At 36.6% G+C, this 19,412-nt stretch overlaps 1 protein-coding gene across 3 annotated transcripts; it reads left to right on the forward strand.

The window, feature by feature from the left end:
- The first annotated feature begins 733 nt into the window (after positions 1 to 733).
- LOC128605970 (uncharacterized) lies at positions 734 to 16,119 on the forward strand. 3 transcript variants are annotated; one of them, XM_053621896.1, is made up of 11 exons: positions 734 to 953; positions 1,136 to 1,245; positions 4,244 to 4,292; positions 5,432 to 5,478; positions 7,696 to 7,992; positions 9,039 to 9,323; positions 11,333 to 11,556; positions 11,805 to 11,918; positions 12,502 to 12,594; positions 12,733 to 12,831; positions 15,525 to 16,119. In XM_053621896.1, the coding sequence occupies exons 4-11, from the start codon at positions 5,436 to 5,438 to the stop codon at positions 15,633 to 15,635; spliced, it is 1,266 nt and encodes a 421-aa protein (XP_053477871.1). In that variant the 5' UTR covers positions 734 to 953; positions 1,136 to 1,245; positions 4,244 to 4,292; positions 5,432 to 5,435; the 3' UTR covers positions 15,636 to 16,119. The 3 variants fall into 3 exon arrangements, with proteins under 3 accessions (XP_053477871.1, XP_053477872.1, XP_053477870.1); XM_053621897.1 differs by having other exon boundaries at positions 1,156 to 1,245; XM_053621895.1 differs by lacking the exons at positions 734 to 953; positions 1,136 to 1,245 and having other exon boundaries at positions 1,299 to 4,292.
- Positions 16,120 to 19,412: the final 3,293 nt, after the last annotated feature.

Genomic DNA, 19,412 nt, shown 5'->3' on the forward strand with positions numbered 1-19,412 from the left:
GATTTATAAATATTGTTACAGTAAAAGTTAATTCATCCCATTTATAAATGGATTCATTGTGTAAGTACTACATCAACCCTGACAAATGAAAGACATTATTTTTTTATTGCCTTTATGGTTTTCAGAGTACAAAGTGACTGATTTATTACAAGAAACAATTTAAAAGGCAGCATTTCAACCTTTTGACCACAAGATGTCAATAGTGTGCACCGTGTTGTAAAGCTTCGATTAATGAACCATATCACGATACAGTTGAGGGGAAAGCCTCGGTGCTTCGTAAAGCTTCATTTCACAATCACTACCAGTATCTACCAATATGTATTTACTGTTAAGAGTAAACATGAACATATGTAATAAATAAATAAATAAAAATTAGGAGTGTTACGAGCATCCTGCTCTCAACCAGTGCGCCCAGTGTGTATGGGGGTGGGGATGATGTGGGGTCGGGGCTGTGCGGATATGAGGTGGGGAGTTTGCTCAGTTTCTGTGCAAAAGGAGTTTTCCCTATTCCTTTCATCAGAAATCCCATTAAACATGTTAGTTAAACGCCTCCCACGAGTTGTGTCGGTCATTCTGAAGTAAACACTACATTAATTATGAAACATTTGAATCTAGATATGTATCTCACTTCTTGAATTGCGACTTCAAAGCTGAAGCTTTGAATTATTTTACTCACGTCATTGCCGGAAAACAATTGATGCCATTTTCTGGACTGGGCGTGGCTAGGGGCGAAGCCCTGTGGGGCTGCGTGAGAAACGTTATAATAAACAGGCGCTGTAGACTGCATGTAGACGGAAACAGACTGAGGTTATGTATAATAGTTATATATGAACTACTTATAACATGTAATTACTGTCATCTTTTCATTTAGTAAATTTTCAATAAAAACAAAGAAAGAGTACAAGAAACCCGAAGGCAGACATCACGGTCTCCGAAAAGCAAGTATTTATAGAGTACGTGGTCTCCCAGACCCTACTTATTTCTTTATGTTACTTGTTCGTGCTGGAAATGTTGGCATGCTCCATTTTGTTTATCTGCTTTTCAAATGATTTTCATTCTGCACGTCTGACTGTATTTCTGATGCTTTATTACTATTATTATTATTATTATTATTATTATTATTATATATTTTTAGTCGATTGTTGCGCGGTTTAGGATACAGTTGGTTCCCCCTGGCACTCCACATTCATCAAGGAAAGAAACCCTTTTCCCGCATCTACACCTGGAAAAAAAACTAAAGCTCAGGTGAGTTTAAACTCCAATAAATCATACTGCTCTGTAGTCTCTGTCTCACCAGAGTACCAGCTGTAAATGAGTTTAAAAAAAAAAAAAAAAAAGAATAGAATAAAAATAGACTCAAATTTGGAATGACTAATGCATATTTTAGTGTTTTTTTTTATTTTCTGTTATCTTAGATTTATTGACTGTTGTATTGTATTTGTTGATTTATTCATTTGTTTAGCATTTGTGCTAGAACAAGTCCTCCATAGTAACATGGAACGACTTATTTCACTGAGGTGGTTTCACTGGCAGACATCCCAACTTTCCAGGAAGTTTGGGGCATCTCCTACATTTTAAAGATGTAGTTAATTATTTGGGAGTAAAACTATCTTTAAATTCAAATATGGTTCTTACATAAATTAATTTAAATCCTATTAAAGATGTAATTAAAAAGAAGTTCAATTCTTGGTTGGTGAGAGATTTGGTTGAGTTTTACTGTCAAAGGTAGAGGGTCTATTAAGAGTTTCTTATCTCTTCTCTGTAATGCATTGTCCTAAGTCATATATTCCTTATTAGATAAATGATTATATAATTTCATATGGAAAAATAAATCACATGATTAAAAAGGAGGTTCTCAGAAATAAGATTAGTGATGGAGGTCTTGGAGTTGTTGACTTTACCCTCTTTAACCATGTGTTAAAAGTAAAGTGGTTAAAAAGATTGGTTAAAAAAAAAACCTCCATATGGAACACATTTCCTAATTTTGTTTTTAAGAAAATGGGAGCTATTGAATCTTTTGTTATAGTGCCCCTTCTCACTTGGTAAACTATCCATTAAATTAGCAAAACCTAACCAACAGGTTTTATTATCGTGGTTACTGGTTTACAAACCTAACTTTTCACCTCACTGTTGTTTTATCTGGAACAATCAGATTATTATTTACAGAAATAAATCATTACTTTTTTGAGAGACAGTATTTAAATAACATCTATATTGTTAATCAGCTGATGGATGACAATCGTTAATTTTATTCCTTTTCAGAATTTTCCAGAAAATTTGATTTTGGGGCTCATTAAATGAATATAATGTTGTATTCAACGCCTTCCTAGTGGTATAAAAACTCTCTTGAAAGGAGAACAAACTTATAGTCCTATTTTTTTGTATAACACTTCTATATCAATTGATGGGATTTTGATTACTGATCACAAATTCAATAACCACGTTGTTCACAATCATATTAACAGAAAATCTATTCCAGCTTCATCTTTAAAATGGATGGCGTTATACAATGTTAATTGGAGTCTGGTCTGGTCTCTTCCACACAAATATCTATTAACAAACAAGATAAACGAAGGCACATTTAAATTATTACATAGGTCCTACCCTTGTAATAGTGTACTCAATAAGTATATCCAAAACAAGGAAAATAAAAGCACTGCACTGAATTTGCATAGGTCTGTAATAGAGGCTCTCCAACATGGCCGATCAGGAGGAATCACGACAGGAGAGCGGTTCTAACCATCTAACTGCATCATTGTAACAACATCTACAAGAAAATCAGTTACTAATCCATCAGATCACTGATCTATAATAACAGTGCACTTATGACTCATAATGATGCTGGTTTTCTGTTAATGGTGTTACATTGATGCTGATGTACATGAGTTTGGTATAGTACCACTTTGTTCCCACCCTGACTGTAAAACACAACGTGATTGGTTAGAGCGAGACCGTGCTATGATTGGTCAGTGCACTATGGATGTTAACCGATAATATGACTAAAATAGGAATACTCCACATGTCTTAATTCAATTTGTTTTTTTTCGAGTATGACTTTAGTCGGATTAAGGTAAGCAGAAATAGCTGTTTACATGGTAGTTTCTTAATCAGAGTATTGTCTTAATCTGGTTAATATCTGGTATGGTAATAATTACCATATGGTAATAATTTTTATCCATGTAAACATACTGAGTATAGCTCACTGTAATATATTCAGCAGTGATTTCTCAGTTGCCCATGGTGGGGTAAATGAGTGTAAAAGACATGTTGAGGTGTTTAATAGGTGTAATTCGTCCATCAGTAGCCTATAGCTAACGTTATTTTAACTAGCTGCTATAAGGAGCTACTGTATTGATGTCTAGGTGATAAGGACAAACTCCCTGTAGACATGTGTAAAGTAGTTATTGAATATAAAAATGACTCCATGTGTGGAATAATACAGTAATATAATATAATATGAAACTGTGTAAGTACATATTTTAATGTCACATTTTCTGCATACACCAGAAAAGCTATTTGCATTAGAGTTTTAAATAGTTGAGATGTGTCTTTAAATAAATAGTGTTCTGTCATAATGAAATGTCATGTCCTTGTTCATACATGTTTGGTGCCTGTGTGTGGGTGGGTGGCGCGCAGTGGCCGATAAAGCTACCTCCTTGAAATGAGTTTTTGCAGGTTGTGATGTCTGGTATTTGAACTGAAAACAGTGAGTTGTGTCAGTCACTCTGAAGTAAACACTACATTCATTATGAAACATTTGACTCTAGATGTGCATCTCATTTCTTTAATTGCGACTCCAAGCTGAATCTTTACTTGCTTGACCGCCAGGAATAATTTGAAGCCATTTTCTGGAATGGGCGTGGCTAGGGGTATGTTCATATGGAGCTGCGTGAGAAATGTTATAACAAACAGACGCTGTAGATTGAAACAGACTGAGGTTACGTATAATAGTTATATATCAAATACATATTGCATGCAATTGCCATCATCCTTTCATTTAGTAATTAAAAAACAAAAAGAGCAAGAAACCTGAATGCAGACATCAAGGTCTCTGAAAAGCAAATACTTATGGTGTAGGAGGTCACCTAGACCCTACTTAATTCTTTTGGCCAGTCACCATATTACTTGTTTGTGCTGGAAATGTTGGCGTGCTCTTTTTTGTTTCTTTGCTTTTTAAATGATTTGTATTCTGCATGTCTGACTGTATTTCTGATGCTTTATTATTTTTACTTTTTTTTCAAAGAAAGTAACCCTTTTTCCCACATCTACTCCAGAAAAAAAATAAAGTTCAGGTGAGTTTAAACTCCAATAAATCATACTGCTCTGTAGTCCCTGTCTCACCTGAGTACCAGCGGTACTTTTAGTGTTTTTTATTTTCTGTTATATTAGATCTATCGATTGTTGTATTGGTTGATTTATTCATTTGTTTAGCATGTGTGCTAGAACAAGTCCTCCAAAGTAACATGGTATCAGTAGGAAGACATTAATAATCATAGAATTTTGTTTTATGTCTAAAATCCTTTTCTCTAAGAAATCAAGATGGATGCAAACTTTTTCAGTCAAATGTATTTGAACTGAAAATGGTATTTAAGGAATGTTTCATTTTCCATTGATCAATCAATTAAATTAAAATACAAGCCAGTTCTTCACAATCTGGGACTTTTAAAAAACCAATAGGTCATTTTTTTGTTTAGCTAATGAGTGAAGAATTCTCATTTTCTGATTATTAAACAGCTCATCAGATGAAAAATGCAACATTTGGCAGTTTTCATTGTTCTTCAGCTTGGGTCTCTGTAAGAACCCTATAAGCTTATATGTAGAACTCTACAACAAATCAGAGTGTCCCAAGAAATTATTATTATTATTTTTTAAATAACACACTTAGCGTTGTATGTTAACCTAAAATTAATTGGAAGGGGTTTTTAAGACCAGAGTGATCTCATGACCCACTGATGCCAACTGTGCAAATCTATAGTAGGGAATTTTAAATTCTTGAGACCAATTTGCAGTATCTGATTTGTAAATCCATTTTGTCATGTTACCAATAATAAGCTATTGGATATTCCAATAAATCATCATGATGAATACAAATAGCCTTTTACAATTTGTCAGGATATGTAGCTAGGGGAATACAGAGACTACTGTAAGATTATGTAGTAAAAAAGATTCATACTATGCAAAAACATGTCACTTGACTAATAGTTAAAATGTAAAGACAGTGAAATTTTAGTAGAAGTCACAAGCCCTTGTTCTGAACCCTAAAGAAATCAGTGAGTTTTTTTTGGAAAACCCCCAAACCATTATATTTTTTTCCTACTCAATTCCAGTTTTGGACCAGTCCGGACATGATGATCTAGCCTCCACACGACTGCATTGTGCTGCATTGTTCTTAACTGGCTTCACCTTTAACGTCTCACTCTTTCATTCACAGAAAAATGCAAGGCTTTTGGATCCTGCTCTTAGCTGTTTATGCTAAGTGTAAGAAATTTTGTTTCACTTCCTCACATTCTCATGCATGCCAAAAAATGATCCAGAATATACTTCTACAAAGATTGCATCACTCAAAGTACAATAATACCACATTCTCAAATTTGAATGACAAATTACAAATAAAAATATAGCTGCAAGTAGCAATTATCAGATTTCAAGACGTTTAGGGCCCTTAAAGATGTTAAAAGGTATTACTTAATATTTTGCAATCCTATAAGCACCTAAATCGAACATTGATGCTGAACATTGATCAACCAGTGGCAGCCGTATTTTTCAAGCTTCACAGTTGTCCTCATATATGCCGATTGGACCTTGGACAAGGACAATTCTTGCAAAATTCATTTATCATGTGTATTGGACCAGTGGTTCCACATTTAGTACCAATTTCATGTTTTGTTCTGTTATAGCGCCACCAACTCTTCAAAATCAGTATTATTTTTTAGATCTGTCTTCAGATTGAGCTGATACATAAGTATGCCAAGTTTGGCGAAAATATCTCATTCATTTCAAGAATTATAGCCAATTAAGTAAGAGTGGTCACGCCCACTCCAAACGTTTTGCTGTACCCTTGCAAAGTTAAAATAAAAATTCAACAATTTTTGATAATTATTGATCCAAATAGTCCAAAGAATTGTCCTGCAATAGTTTTATTTCAGTTGAGCGAAAAACCTAGGACTAGTTGACAAGTTTTTTTTGTTTTTTTTTTAATAATCTCACATATTTAACGGACTATATGATTGACAGCAGTTGTCCTACAGGCAGAGTTGTTCACAATGAGGAGGTCTAACATATTCTATAAAGAACATGTATGTCCGAAACATCGGATAAAATATAATCGTTTAAAAACAACATTTATTCAGCCATTTTCAGGTATTTTTACTGTAATAGCTCAACAAAGTGGCCAAACTTAGCAATTTTTGTCAAATGACAAAAAAGTGATGTGACCATGGAGAAGTGTGAGGGAGGGAAAGGGAGCGAAGATTGTGACTAAAGGAGATAGAAGGTGGAGACAGTGAGGGGGATGAGGGGAGAGAAATAGAAAACTGGATAAAGAAATGGTCAGAGGTGTGGAGAGGAGTAATAGAAAGATTTTGTGTGGTGCAGTTACATGTGAGGATGAGGTCGAGCTGTTTGCCAGTTTTGTGAGTTGCTGGGGTGGTGAACTGCTTGAGGTCAAACGTGGGAAGGAGTGCAAGAAAGTCAGCTGCATGTGGTTTGTCTAGGTGAATGTTGAAGTCACCGAGGAGTTCCGTCATCCAGGATGGTAGACAGTATCATGTCAAACTCTTCATTGAACTTCCCCACTTGACCTGGAGGACGATGAACAAGAAGAAACTGCATTTTGGCAGGGTCAGTAACTGTAACAGCATGAAATTCAAAGGACGTCTAGGAGCAAGGGGGAGAAAGACACGTACATTTCCATGTTTTGGAGAGAAGAAAACCTGTACCACCCCCTGGTCTGTTGGGGCACGAGTCTCAGTCAGAGCCAGCACACTGAGGTTGGAGTGGATTGCAAAGTCAGGAATGAAATCTCCCTTGTTGACGGCAGATTGGCAGTTCCAAAGTCCCATAGAGAACGAGAAGGAATCTGCAGAAGCCACATGCAGGGAGCGTAGGTTGTACAAGTTGCGTACTTGGAGTGTGCTGTGGTCTGTGCCTGTGGTAAATAACCGGGATAAACTGATGACACGTTAGTGTGTAAATGGGTAAACAGCGAGGGGAAGAGAGGAGGAAAAGGTGGAGAGACAGAGAAAAGTATACTTAGCAACGTGAGTGCTCAGTGGACTCGTGCAGATTACATGAGCTTGGTCTTCATACGACAAGGGCTGACGCTTTTGCGTCAGCGTTTTGTAGTTCTTAAGTACTGTGGTAGGGTGCTTCACAGTTGAGCACGCCTCTTTAATTAGCAAAACAAAGTGTAATCGCATGAACGAGCGACTCCTGACCAAAACCGAATATGAATATAGGAATTAGCTCTAATCTACAACGTGTAAACAACTCGTAGCAGCAAGAAAGTGCAGTTAAACCTTCTATCTGACAACCGATGCTACAACTAGTTTCAACTAAAATTTAAGAAAGAAACACTTACCAGCTAACTGCCTCGGTGAATAATCACTTTTGCTTAGCACTATGTTATGGTAGGATTCATTATGTAAATATTTTGTAAATCTCTCTTTCTCTCTCTTGCTTCCCCCACCCCCACAGACTGCAGTGCTGGTAACACTAACCTACCTAAGACCTATCATGAGGGGCTGATGTTCGGAGATCAGCTTAGTATCTGGCTGCCGGTTGAGGCTCAGAGTTTGGAGTTTATCTCTGCGACTACATCACAGAAGGATGTTCTTTGGTCCAGATCTTCCATAACTAAAAGGGGAAAAATAACGGGAAGAGATTCTACCAGAAAATTTGTAATTCTTTCTGTCACATTTGATGATCAGGGAACCTACACTTTGTTTAACTTCTGGAGCAAAAAGATTTCCATCCATTTATTGAAGGTTATCAGTAAGTGATTTTAGGCTTTCAATTCTGTGTTAACATGTGTTTGTGTCATGATGCAGAAAGTGGTATTATGCATAAGTGTGGCACACAATTAATCAGTAATTACCTTGTGTGCCTGTGGTTCTGTGTGCTGACCAGTCATGAAAGCTGATTGGTTGTTGGAGTTTTGTATCTGTTTGCGTCTCTAAGTGTTCCACGGGTTTAAACAGATTCAGAATATAGTTCAAAGTAGTATGCTTCCTGCTAAATCTCAAGTGTAAACAATAAAATGTTAAATAATAAAGTTTTTAACTCAATTTAAAATAAACGTAATCGCGTAATAAAAGCATAGACAATTCCACAATTCCACGATTGATAGAATTGTGGATTAAACACTGGTTAAATAGAAATGCTTTGATACAAGAGTCACTTTATACTGCTGAGTGCAGATGAGTACAAATGCTTCACAAGTGCTTTCAGTGAGAATTATACTTGGTTTATAACTGTGCATGCAAATATTCTTTTTTCCTCCAGCACGTCTTATTTTCTATTTATTATTTTTACTGCAAAATATGGAACTATTCTTTGATCTAACTGCTTGACACTTCCCCTTCCAGGGGTGCGAGTCTGGCAATCATCTCTGTAAAATCTGTAAATTTCAGTGTGGTTCATCTGACATTGTCCCTACTGAACATCCTCACATTATGCAAGAGTCTGTGCGTGAGGCCTTGAGGTGCTTAGAGAAACAGGCTTATAGAAGTGTAAATCATCCCTAAGATAGCAGTTTACTTTCTTAACTTTTTCCTTCGCATTTTTCCATGACACATTTTTCTATGTACAACAGGTACACTATCCTTTGTACAGACATCCTATTTAATACTACCTCTGTTAATTGTTTTAAAAGCTAAAAGAGAGAGCCAGTATCGTGTGGCTGGTGAAACCTTAAGGATTTCCCTGCGTGATCTTTCGAAGAATGATGCCACACTACATTTTTTAAATGACGATTTTAATCTCACTCTGGTGGATCACGGTTTTTAATTTAATACTACCTCTGTTAATTGCTTTTGAAGCTAAAAGGATTTCCCAGGATTGTGTGGCTGGTGAAACGATTCGAATTCCACTGGGTCAGCTTGTGAAGAATGATGCCACACTACATTTTTCAAACGAAGATTTTAATCTCACTCTGGTGGATCACGGCTCACCTGTAGGCAATTTACATCCTGACTACATGGGGCGGATCCAGGTGACTAGCAACAGCATCGAGGTGCTCAATGTCAATGTGTCTGATGTGGGCAACTACACACTCAGAGATCGTCTAAATCGCAAAGTCAAGATCATCTCTATGCACTTGGTTGGTGAGTTTCTACCTGAAATTTCTGAATATTTCCAAAAATATTTTAGAAAGACTAATGTTGTGTTTGTTGGAATGAATTAGACTCTGGACCTGTGCACCACCTGCTGTAATATTAACTATCTATTCTTCTTCTTCTTCTTCTTCTTCTTCTTCTTCTTATTATACAGTGATTTAGATTTCATTACACTACTAGTAAAAATCAGACGCATCAGAACAACAATAATAGTAAAAAAATAAATAAACCACACATCTGATCTAAAGAGATTTTGATAAAGGTGCGTGTTTCAGTGTACATCTCTAAAAGATATGAATGGTGAAGTTAATGGCCATGTACAAATTTATTTCTGGATTTAAATTATTTTGAATGAGCAGTTTTTACTTTAGGTAAAAAAAAATTTCCCCAAACAATTAGTTTGGGGGGAAAAAACCCCAGATCCAGTATGCTCGGAGGTTCTATGGAATAAATTTAAATTATAATTATTTAAAAAGCTTTTATTTAAATGACTGTTTCATAAGGGATTTTTTTTAAATAAGGGGAAGTAATGGGTTGCAGACCCACATGTTTCGGCAGAGAGAAGTTTTAAATAATTTCAGTTGGAAGTGTGCCTTAAATTACGTTTTTTGAATGAGTTTTTATTGTCTGAAAAGCAGTGAGGAGCTTGGCCTATTTGGGAACTTCAAAACTTCGTTGAGAATACTGTTAAGAATTTTAAGTAATTTCGATTAATTTAATTATTATTATTATTATTATTATTTATTTAAATTTTTTTGCTATGGCATAATTCCAGTTGCATTATTTCATAGTGATAATGTCTATCATTATTCAAAAGTATTAAAAAATAATACAATTGAAGAAAACTGTACAGGTGGGTTCAAACATTTGACAGTAGTGTATATTCTTTCAAAAGTATAAATCTTGGAATATACATTACTGGTCTACTTTTAATTAAATATATAAAAACCTAAATATCAAACAAATTAGTGTAAACTAAATACATATGATTATACACTAGCACAACATGCAACCAAATACTGGTAAAGCATATCACTGAAGAGTTACACCAATTAAAAAGCATATATAAAATGATCCAATTGGTTAATATCGCAGCTTATTGTGCTTATTTTGATCTTCAAAAAAATTTAACCTGTAATAAAAAAGTACTATTAATTGTGTAGCCCTATCATATTCATATATGAATCAAGGACAGCAAATCAGGGCTAGTGTCCTCATAGACTATTATAATGTGATAGTTAATGTACATATGCTTGTACCTTGGATAAACCAATGTACCTGGAAAATTCTCCCATAAACTTTATCATCGTTAACTTCTGGCTAGATGATTCTTTTTAGCCATTTCAGTGTTTTCCAAAACCAGCTGCCATTCCTCTTTAAGTCTTTCATTTGAACTGCTGTTTTTCATCAGTCATGTTCCCTTGCTGTGCTGAGATAAAATCACACAATACATGACTGTTAGTAATGAAGATCTCTTCAGGTCATGTAGCTTTCATAGTTAACACCACCACCCCCGTATATACAATGGATAGTCCCTTTATTTATCTCTCCATCTCCTGGGGGTGGGGTGGGGTGGGGATGACTCTGTAACAGGTTTAGAATGGACAGTGATTGACAGAGGGAGTGTGTAAAACACTGCACAGGCAAAATGGGTTTATTAATAGAGCAGCTAGATGACTCCCATACACTAAACCTAAAGTTAAAAAAAAATGTCTGCCAGACTCAGTACAGTAGAATGATATTTGAAATGATTGTATAATTGTGTCCTTAAGTCTTTATTCTATCATTATTATAAAATGATGTATGATCCATGTGATGTTCATAATGTTAAAATGATACAAGTCTGGTCTGTAGGGAACTAATGCTGTTCAACATTTTCCATATTCCATTCTCCTTTTTAATCTTTTGAGGATATTACTTACTGCTTTGTGTATTAACTCTTTTTTTTTTTTTTTTTTTTTTTTTTTTTTTTTTTTTGCCCATCTCTCTCTCTCTAGATCATCATGCGGGAGTGAATGTAGGTCCCTTCATGGGTCTGCTGATGTTGCTTGGTATTCCACCCTGTATTTTCTGTTGCTGCAGAAAGAAGGTCTGTAGAAAGAGCAGCCAACCCACTACCACTGCCGTAAACACCACCACAGTGACGTACGACAACCAAATTCATCCACCTGGACCTCCACCAACCTACACCAACCCCGCAGCTCCTGCAGGCCCTACACCGGTAACACACCAGCATGCAACATAGCACGTTTTCGTTGAGGTTCATCATCTTTGACAACTTGACATGCTCCGTATTGTCCGTAACAAGCTGATTGCTTGGATTTTTAAAGGGAAGTTGTTTATAATACATGGAAGTTTGGGGGCTTTTCTTTATGCAGTTGAGTGTCACATGAAATTACAATGTAGAATTTGTTAATCAAGTGCTGATGCTTGTGTATCTTTTAAAATTTCTGTGCTACTGATTTTCAGGGCTATACACCTGGTTACCCTGTGGGTACTTCTCCTCCTCCTAATCCCACATTTCCTCCTCAACCACCCTATGGTGGATATCCTGCTACATCGCCAGCTATGCCCCCTAACCCTGTAAGAGACACACACACACACTATCCTTACATGGTAAGCAAAGAACATTGGTAATAGACCATTTGATGACACAGTTTTAATTATACATCACATATAAGTGACATGTGAGCAAGCAAATAAATATATCGGACCCTCCAGGATTTCGCGATTGCAGAAATTAATACAGAACCAACAAACTCTGCAATATTCTCAAGACTCATGTGACGTCATCCCAATGCGCATTCAGCCAAAGCCCTCTTCGATTCATGTGTCGAACATGTGTACAGCTAAAAGGTCTCAGTTACCAACAAACATCGATGTAAAAGACCGTGCAAAACAATTTCGTGCAATTACAATTTTGCCGATTCAAGTAGTTTTCCGCAAAAAATTTTTTAAAAAGCCGCCGAAAACTTTCAAACATTTTCCCAAAAAACTCAGCAAAATCCTGTACGGTCTGATTCATGTAAATTCCGATTTTTGTCACTGATTATCACTCCCACAAGTGAATGTTTTATAAATGTTTAGTGAACACACACAATATACAAATATAAGACTGATGTTAAATGACTTTTCAAGGATTTATCTACTGTTGCTTGTTTTTTAGGCCTTTAACCCTGGATACCCTCCTGCATCTAGCTTTCCTCCAGCTCAGCCTCCTCAGTGGAGTGGTGCTCCCTACAACCAACCTACTCCGGCTGTATGATTCTGCTTCGTTCATTTGCATATTTATTTTACTCTATCCCCCACTGCTTTCTGTTCTGCAATTCTCACTGTTTACATTCAAATATGTAGATGATGAAATCTCCCTCTTTTGTGGCTGTGTCTGTGTTTGCAGGGTTTTGCTCCAGTGATGTATAATGCTCCTGCTGGCCCTGATCCAGTCAAAGGGGAAATAACTGCTATGACTCCACTACTCACACCTCCACAGCCTGAGGTACCTACACTAAAGACTGTTTGAATATTTGCACTATGTATCATAGTAGCCTATGGGTTGTGGTTAAAACATGATCTCTTTCAAATGGGAGACTCCTTTACCTCCAAGTTCAGTTGAAATACTATGTAAAATCCTCTGCCATAAACTCACTTCCTTATCTCACAGTTCACTAAAGTATGTGGACACCTGACCATCACACCTCTGTGGGCACTGCCTAAACTGTTTCCACAAAAAATTGTCACACAATTGATTTAGAATGCCTTTGCATGCTGTAGCATTACAAATTCCCTTCACTGGAAGGGGCCAAGCCCAAACCTTTTGCTGCATGACATTGCTCCTGTGCACAAAGTGAGGTCCAAAAAACGTCCTGTGCCAAGGTTGGTGTGGAAGAACTCGAGTGGCCTGCACTGGCCCCTGACCTCAAACCAGCTGAACACTTTTTTGCAAAGAATTGATATGCTGACTGCAACCCAGGCCTTCTCACCTGACATCCGTACCCAACCTCACTAATGCCCTTGTGGCTGAAAGGACACAAATCCCCACAGCTATTTTCCAAAGAGTGGAGACTGTTGTAACAGCAAACAGGGGACCAACTCCATAGTAATTATGATTTTGTAATGGGATGTTAAACAAACACATATGGGTAAAATGATCTGGTGCTCACATACTTTGACTTAATCGTATCTAATAAAGTTCAGTGGGGTTTGGTCAGGGCTCTGTGTGGGCCACTCATGTTCTTCCACACCAAATCATGTCTTTATGAACCTCGCTTTGTGCACAGGTGTATTGTCATGCTGGAACAGCTTTGGGTGCCTTAGTTCCTGTGAAGGGAAATCGTAATGATACAGCATACAGAAACATTCTGGACAATTGTGTGCTTCTAATTTTGTGGGAAGACCCACATACAGTGCAGTGAAAAAGTATTTCCCCTCATCCTGATTTCTTCTGTTTTTATGTATATCACATACTAAATTGTTTCAGAAATTAAAATAAAATCTAAGCTAAAACAAAGGCAACCTGAGGAAACACAAAATACCATTTTAAAATATATTATTTATAAAAATATTATTTATTGAAGCAAAAAAATGATCCAGTACCAAGTGTGTGTGAAAATGTATTTGCCCCCGTAGTTACTAATTCCCCAAATCTATGAAACTGCATTCATAATGGGGTTCAGCTGAACTAGACACAACCAGGCCTGATTACTGCAAACCCTGTTCCATCACATCAACACTTAAATATATCATTTTAAACAGCATGAAGGTCTTACCCGGTAACACACTATGCCAAAATTGAAAGAAATTCCAGAAATGATGAGGAAGAAGGTGATTTGAAATGCATCAGTTTGGGAAGAGTTACAAAGCTATTTCAAAGGCCCTGGGACTCCAAAGAACCACAGTGAGAGCCATTATCTCCAAATGGAAAAACTCTACACAGTAGTGAACCTTCCCAGAACCTTCCAAAATTCCTCCAAGAGCACAGCAACAACTCATCCAGGAAGTCACAAAAGACCCAAGGACAACATCAAAGGACCTACAGGCCTCTCTTGCATTAATAAAGGTCACTGTTCATGACTCCACTATCAGAAAGACACTTGGGAAAAACGGCATCCGTGGAATAGTGTCAAGGTGAAAACCCCTGCTATCCCAGAAGAACATTAAGGCTCGTCTGAATTTTGCCAAAACACCCCCTGATAATCCTCAAACCTTTTTGGAGAATGTTCTGTGGGTTGATGAGTCGAAAGTGGAACTGTTTGGTAGACGGGTCCCATTACATCTGGCGTAAACCAAACACTGAATTCCACAAAAAGAACATAATGTCTACGGTCAAGCATGGTGGTGTAAGTGTGATGGTGTGGGGATGCTTTCCTACTTCAGGCTCTGGGCAACTCGCAATAATTGAGGGAAACATGAATTCTGCTCTTTACCAGAAAATCCTAAAAGAGAATGTCCGGTTTTCAATTTATAAGCTGAAACTCGAGCGAAACTGGATTATGCAGCAAGACAATGATCCAAAGCATAGGAGTTAGTCCACCTCTGAATGGCTCAATAAAAGCTAAAGTAAAGTTTTGGAGTTGCCTAGTCAAAGTCCTGACCCATACCAATTGAGATGCTGAGGCAGAAACTTAAATGGGCAGGTCATGGTCGAAAACGCTCCAGCGTGGCTGAACTAAAGCAGTTCTGCAAAGAAGAGTGAGCCAAAATGCCACCACAGCACTGTAATAGACTGATCTCCAGTTACTGGAAGTGTTTGGTTGCAGTTTTTGCTGCTAAAGGTGGCACAACCAAATTTTAAGTTTAAGGAGGCAATTAGTTTTTCACATTGGTGATGGGTGTTGGGTACATTTTTTTTTTTTTTTTTTTTTTTTTTTTTTTGCTTCAATAAAAAAAAAACCAACCCCCACCTCCGTATTTTGTGCTTACTCAGGTTGCCTTTGTTTAATGTTGTATTTTGTTTGAATATCTAAAACTATTTGTGTATTGAAGATGATTTTAAAATGCCTACCTTTAAATAGTATTTATTATATTAAAGGTGTCATGACTGACATTTAAAATGGTTTATTGGGGCATACAATGTATTGGTGATTTCCAAGATGGTGTTAGAAGTCATATAAATTTGATTCCTCCTCCCTCTGTCTATGTACCTGATTCTCTTTCCAGCATCACTTCAATATTGTTTATCTCCCTTGCTAGGTGGTACAGCCTTCAGCCCCATATACTGGCCCTAATGACCATAACTCTTTGGACTCTGCTGTCCAATTCAACATAAACATGGGAAAGGACTCGAGCTCTAACTTCCTGTAGATTCTGTAAATGTATCCATCAATGGATAAAAAAATTAGTCATTCTTTAATTAGTAAAAAAAAATTGTAGGCAATTAATTTACTGTGGTATAAGGGAAATTAAAATTGTTGGTTATTTTCCTATAACAGTATGCCCCATTTGTGTTTTATTCCTGTACAAGCCCGTTCTAGTCATGTTGATATTATGCATGTTTAGGCACCATGTTGGTGCGTAATGTTGCTAGGAGTTTATTAATGTAGAAGGTCTTTTATCACTATTGATATTTACAAAAATATGTACTAAAGCTCTAACAATGTACTTACCCAAGTCTAATCTGTCTGTAAAATTGCAGATGCAAGACAATTTTATACAAAACTGCCTGTTTGAACTGCTATTTCAGTTCTGTGGAATGCCATTTTTGTTGTTGTTTTATGCCTGTATCTTTTTGTGCACACTGTAAAAACATGCACATATATTAGCCAAAGAAATAAAAACATGAAACATACACTGTCTGATATAGTGCTGTTGGGAGTCCTGTTGCGCTTATCTAACCAAATCTACAACAGTTGTCCTTTGCTTTATTTATATTTCTAGACATATATTCATGATGTGCTTCAGGAAAAGGGTAGTTTTCTCTGAATTGCTTTAAGTTTGGATTTTATTGACATGGTGTGTGGAAAAAAACATTTTTTCTTCATGGTAAAAAATTTGATAGTAGTAATTTTACTTAAAGTGCTTGAAGCAGTTTACATAAAATTACTACTGTCAATTTTTTTTTTCCTTTACACCCTTTCTTGTTACCTTAACTGTGTGGTTGGACCTGTATATGATTAATATTTTTACCCTTACAGGTTTGAGCAGACTTTGAATTAGTAAAAATATACAGAATTATTATTGTGTTAAATAAAATTCCTGATAATGTTTTTCCCCCCATACAAACCAAATGTGGCAAGTATTTTTTTTTTATTTATTTTTAATATCCTGGGAATAGTGTAGTGGGGAGCCCCTGCAGTGACCTGTGCATGCATGCATGCATGCATTTATTTATTTATTTATTTATTTATTTATTTAAAAACAATCTATAAATCACAGAGGCTGCGTCCGAAACCACATACTTACCTACTATATAACATGTATTTATATGTACATGTAGGTAAGTATGCGGTTTCGGACGCAGCCAGATACTTTCGAGTGCGCACGAGCTTCCCGAGTCAATTTCCTGTGTTTCCCCTTCAGCGCGCATGCGCGAAATCACGACGTTTTCTCATGTTGCTGCGTTAAGCCCAAAATATACTTAACTTTGTACGCGTACGCTAGACACAAATTTCGTCATCAGCAGGGTACGCGTGACGCAAATTACGTTTTTTTCACGCGTACGCAAGCGTATGTACACAGTCGTACGCATAGCCATTCAAAATATACGCCATGTGACATGAACGCGTACACAGGCGGTCGACGCATGCGCATTACGACAACTTGCACTACCGCACCTGGCCTACAATTGTCACTACAGAGCAGTAAAGCAGGTCTGGTGTGAAGGACGACAACGAAGAAGAATTGCACAACACGAACAATGATGTTTGGGCAATCTCTCGCCACGATTAGCACCCATATACAAATCCTTATACTCTTTAAAGCTAGAATTATACAAATGCAGGTACTTTCTAACCTGCACTCGTTTCTCTTACGTTTATTCAGTTTTTTCTTCAACTACCTTGATAATCAACGGCCCTGGGTCACTGTTGCCACCTTGTGGAACAACTAAATAGTGCAAAAGAATTAAATGCGCATGTGCGACCGGCGCGTACAAAGTAGAAAAATCGGGCGTGTACAGACGACATACCGTCTGTACGCGTTATTGCGCCTAAACACGTAATTATGTGTACAGACGTCTACGCATTGACGCGTGATTGCGTGTAGACACGTAAACACAAAGAATTCGTTTTTCACAAAGCACATCATCTGGCAATGTAAACACAAACATTTAAGCGTGTATATTTATTTAATGTTTATTACAATAAATTAACATTAATTATTAGGAATATGCATTAATTATTAGTTCTATATAAGTTATGAATTATTTTATTTTAATATACTTTTTTAAATAATGCCCTATAATTAAGTAATACAAAAAAAAAAAATGGATTGCAGTGTTGTGGGTTTTTTTTTTTTTACATGGGGTGTACATCTGATATAACAACAGTATATGCTCACTGTTTATGAAAATGGAAATGACGTTAAATGACAATATACACCTATTTCTGTTAAAATTGTAATTCTAATTAAAGATTGTGAACATTAAATTATAACATTCGTTACTGTGGTTAGCACGTTCGACTCACACCTCCAGGATCCGGGGTTCGAGTCCCACCGGGGCCATGTGTGTGCGGAGTTTGCATGTTCTCCCCATGCTGCGGGGGTTTCCTCCGGGTACTCCGGTTTCCTCCCCCAGTCCAAAGACATGCATGTATGAATGGGTGTGTGAGTGTGTATGTGATTGTGCCCTATGATGGATTGGTGCCCTATGATGGATTGGCACCCTGTCCAGGGTGTACCCTGCCTTGTGCCCGATGCTCCCTGGGATAGGCTCCAGGCTCCCCGTGACCCTGAAAAGGAGTAAGTGGTAGAAGATGGATGGATGGATTTGTTACTGTAAAAAAACAACAAGGTTATAGTGAGAAAAGTTCAAATTAAGTCGTGTATTTGATTTATTACCAGATTTTTTTTCAACCAGGGTTGACCTCTAGTTGTCATTTGTGAAAACGTTATACCATTCTCTATTTTTGTTTTTCAAAAATCTATTATTTAACTAAACTTATAAATGACATGCTTATATTAAACACCAGTTACTTATTTTGTTTATTTAAAAATATATATATATTTTAAAAAAGGGTTACTTTACAAACAATGCATGAAAACCAGTCAGAAAATTTATAAATAAGATTTGTAATATTAACCTTTAGCTTTCATTGCATAACTGTTCATACAGTGACAGCGAATTTTGTCATGGGCTAACATTCTGTCTAAGATCTTGGTTTAATTCTCTAATATGTCATAATTCATACTGTAAATGCCTAGGTCTTCAGGGGCATTCTCTTGTTTGGATGGTCGTTTATATTTAAGTTTATTATTAGTGGTGTTATTTTGTCACACAACCTTAAGTTTTGTTGCAAACACAAATAAACTATATTGCACTGCACAATAAGTAGTGTGTGTTAATATTTTAGGTTACTCATCTTAGTTACACACTAGGACTTACTCCTGAGAAGTGCACCTATAAAAAGTAGTTTTATTCAGGAAGTCTGAGAAAAGTGGTTCCTCCCCCCTGTACATTACAGTGTGAGGATTTATAAAGCACTACATTGATACTGGTGATGTATTTAATTTAATTGTCATCCTTATGTATAACAACTTTCATCTATAGCTCAGTCTCTTACTCTGAGAATACAGGGAAGGACAGATTTACAAAGCACTAAAGTGATGCTGGTGATGAATTTAAGAGTCATTATTGTTTGTTTGTTTAGTTCAACTACAGTCTCTTTGCAACAATTTTGTTTGAGTGACATTTCTTTTCTGAACTGTGTATATATAAAGTAAATATTATATACTGTGTGCTATGTATATGCAATACAATGTGCACTAAATACATAATACAGTGCAATATACAAAATGTAAGTATGGAATCATAAATTGCATATTAAGCCAATTAAGATGAAGAAGAAATAAAACCCATCAATGAGACAAAGGTCAGAAAAAAAAAAGAATACCCTTGACATTCTACCTAACCCACACAATGGG

Source organism: Ictalurus furcatus, chromosome 3, assembly GCF_023375685.1.
Source record: "Ictalurus furcatus strain D&B chromosome 3, Billie_1.0, whole genome shotgun sequence".
NCBI classification, from domain to species: domain Eukaryota; kingdom Metazoa; phylum Chordata; class Actinopteri; order Siluriformes; family Ictaluridae; genus Ictalurus; species Ictalurus furcatus.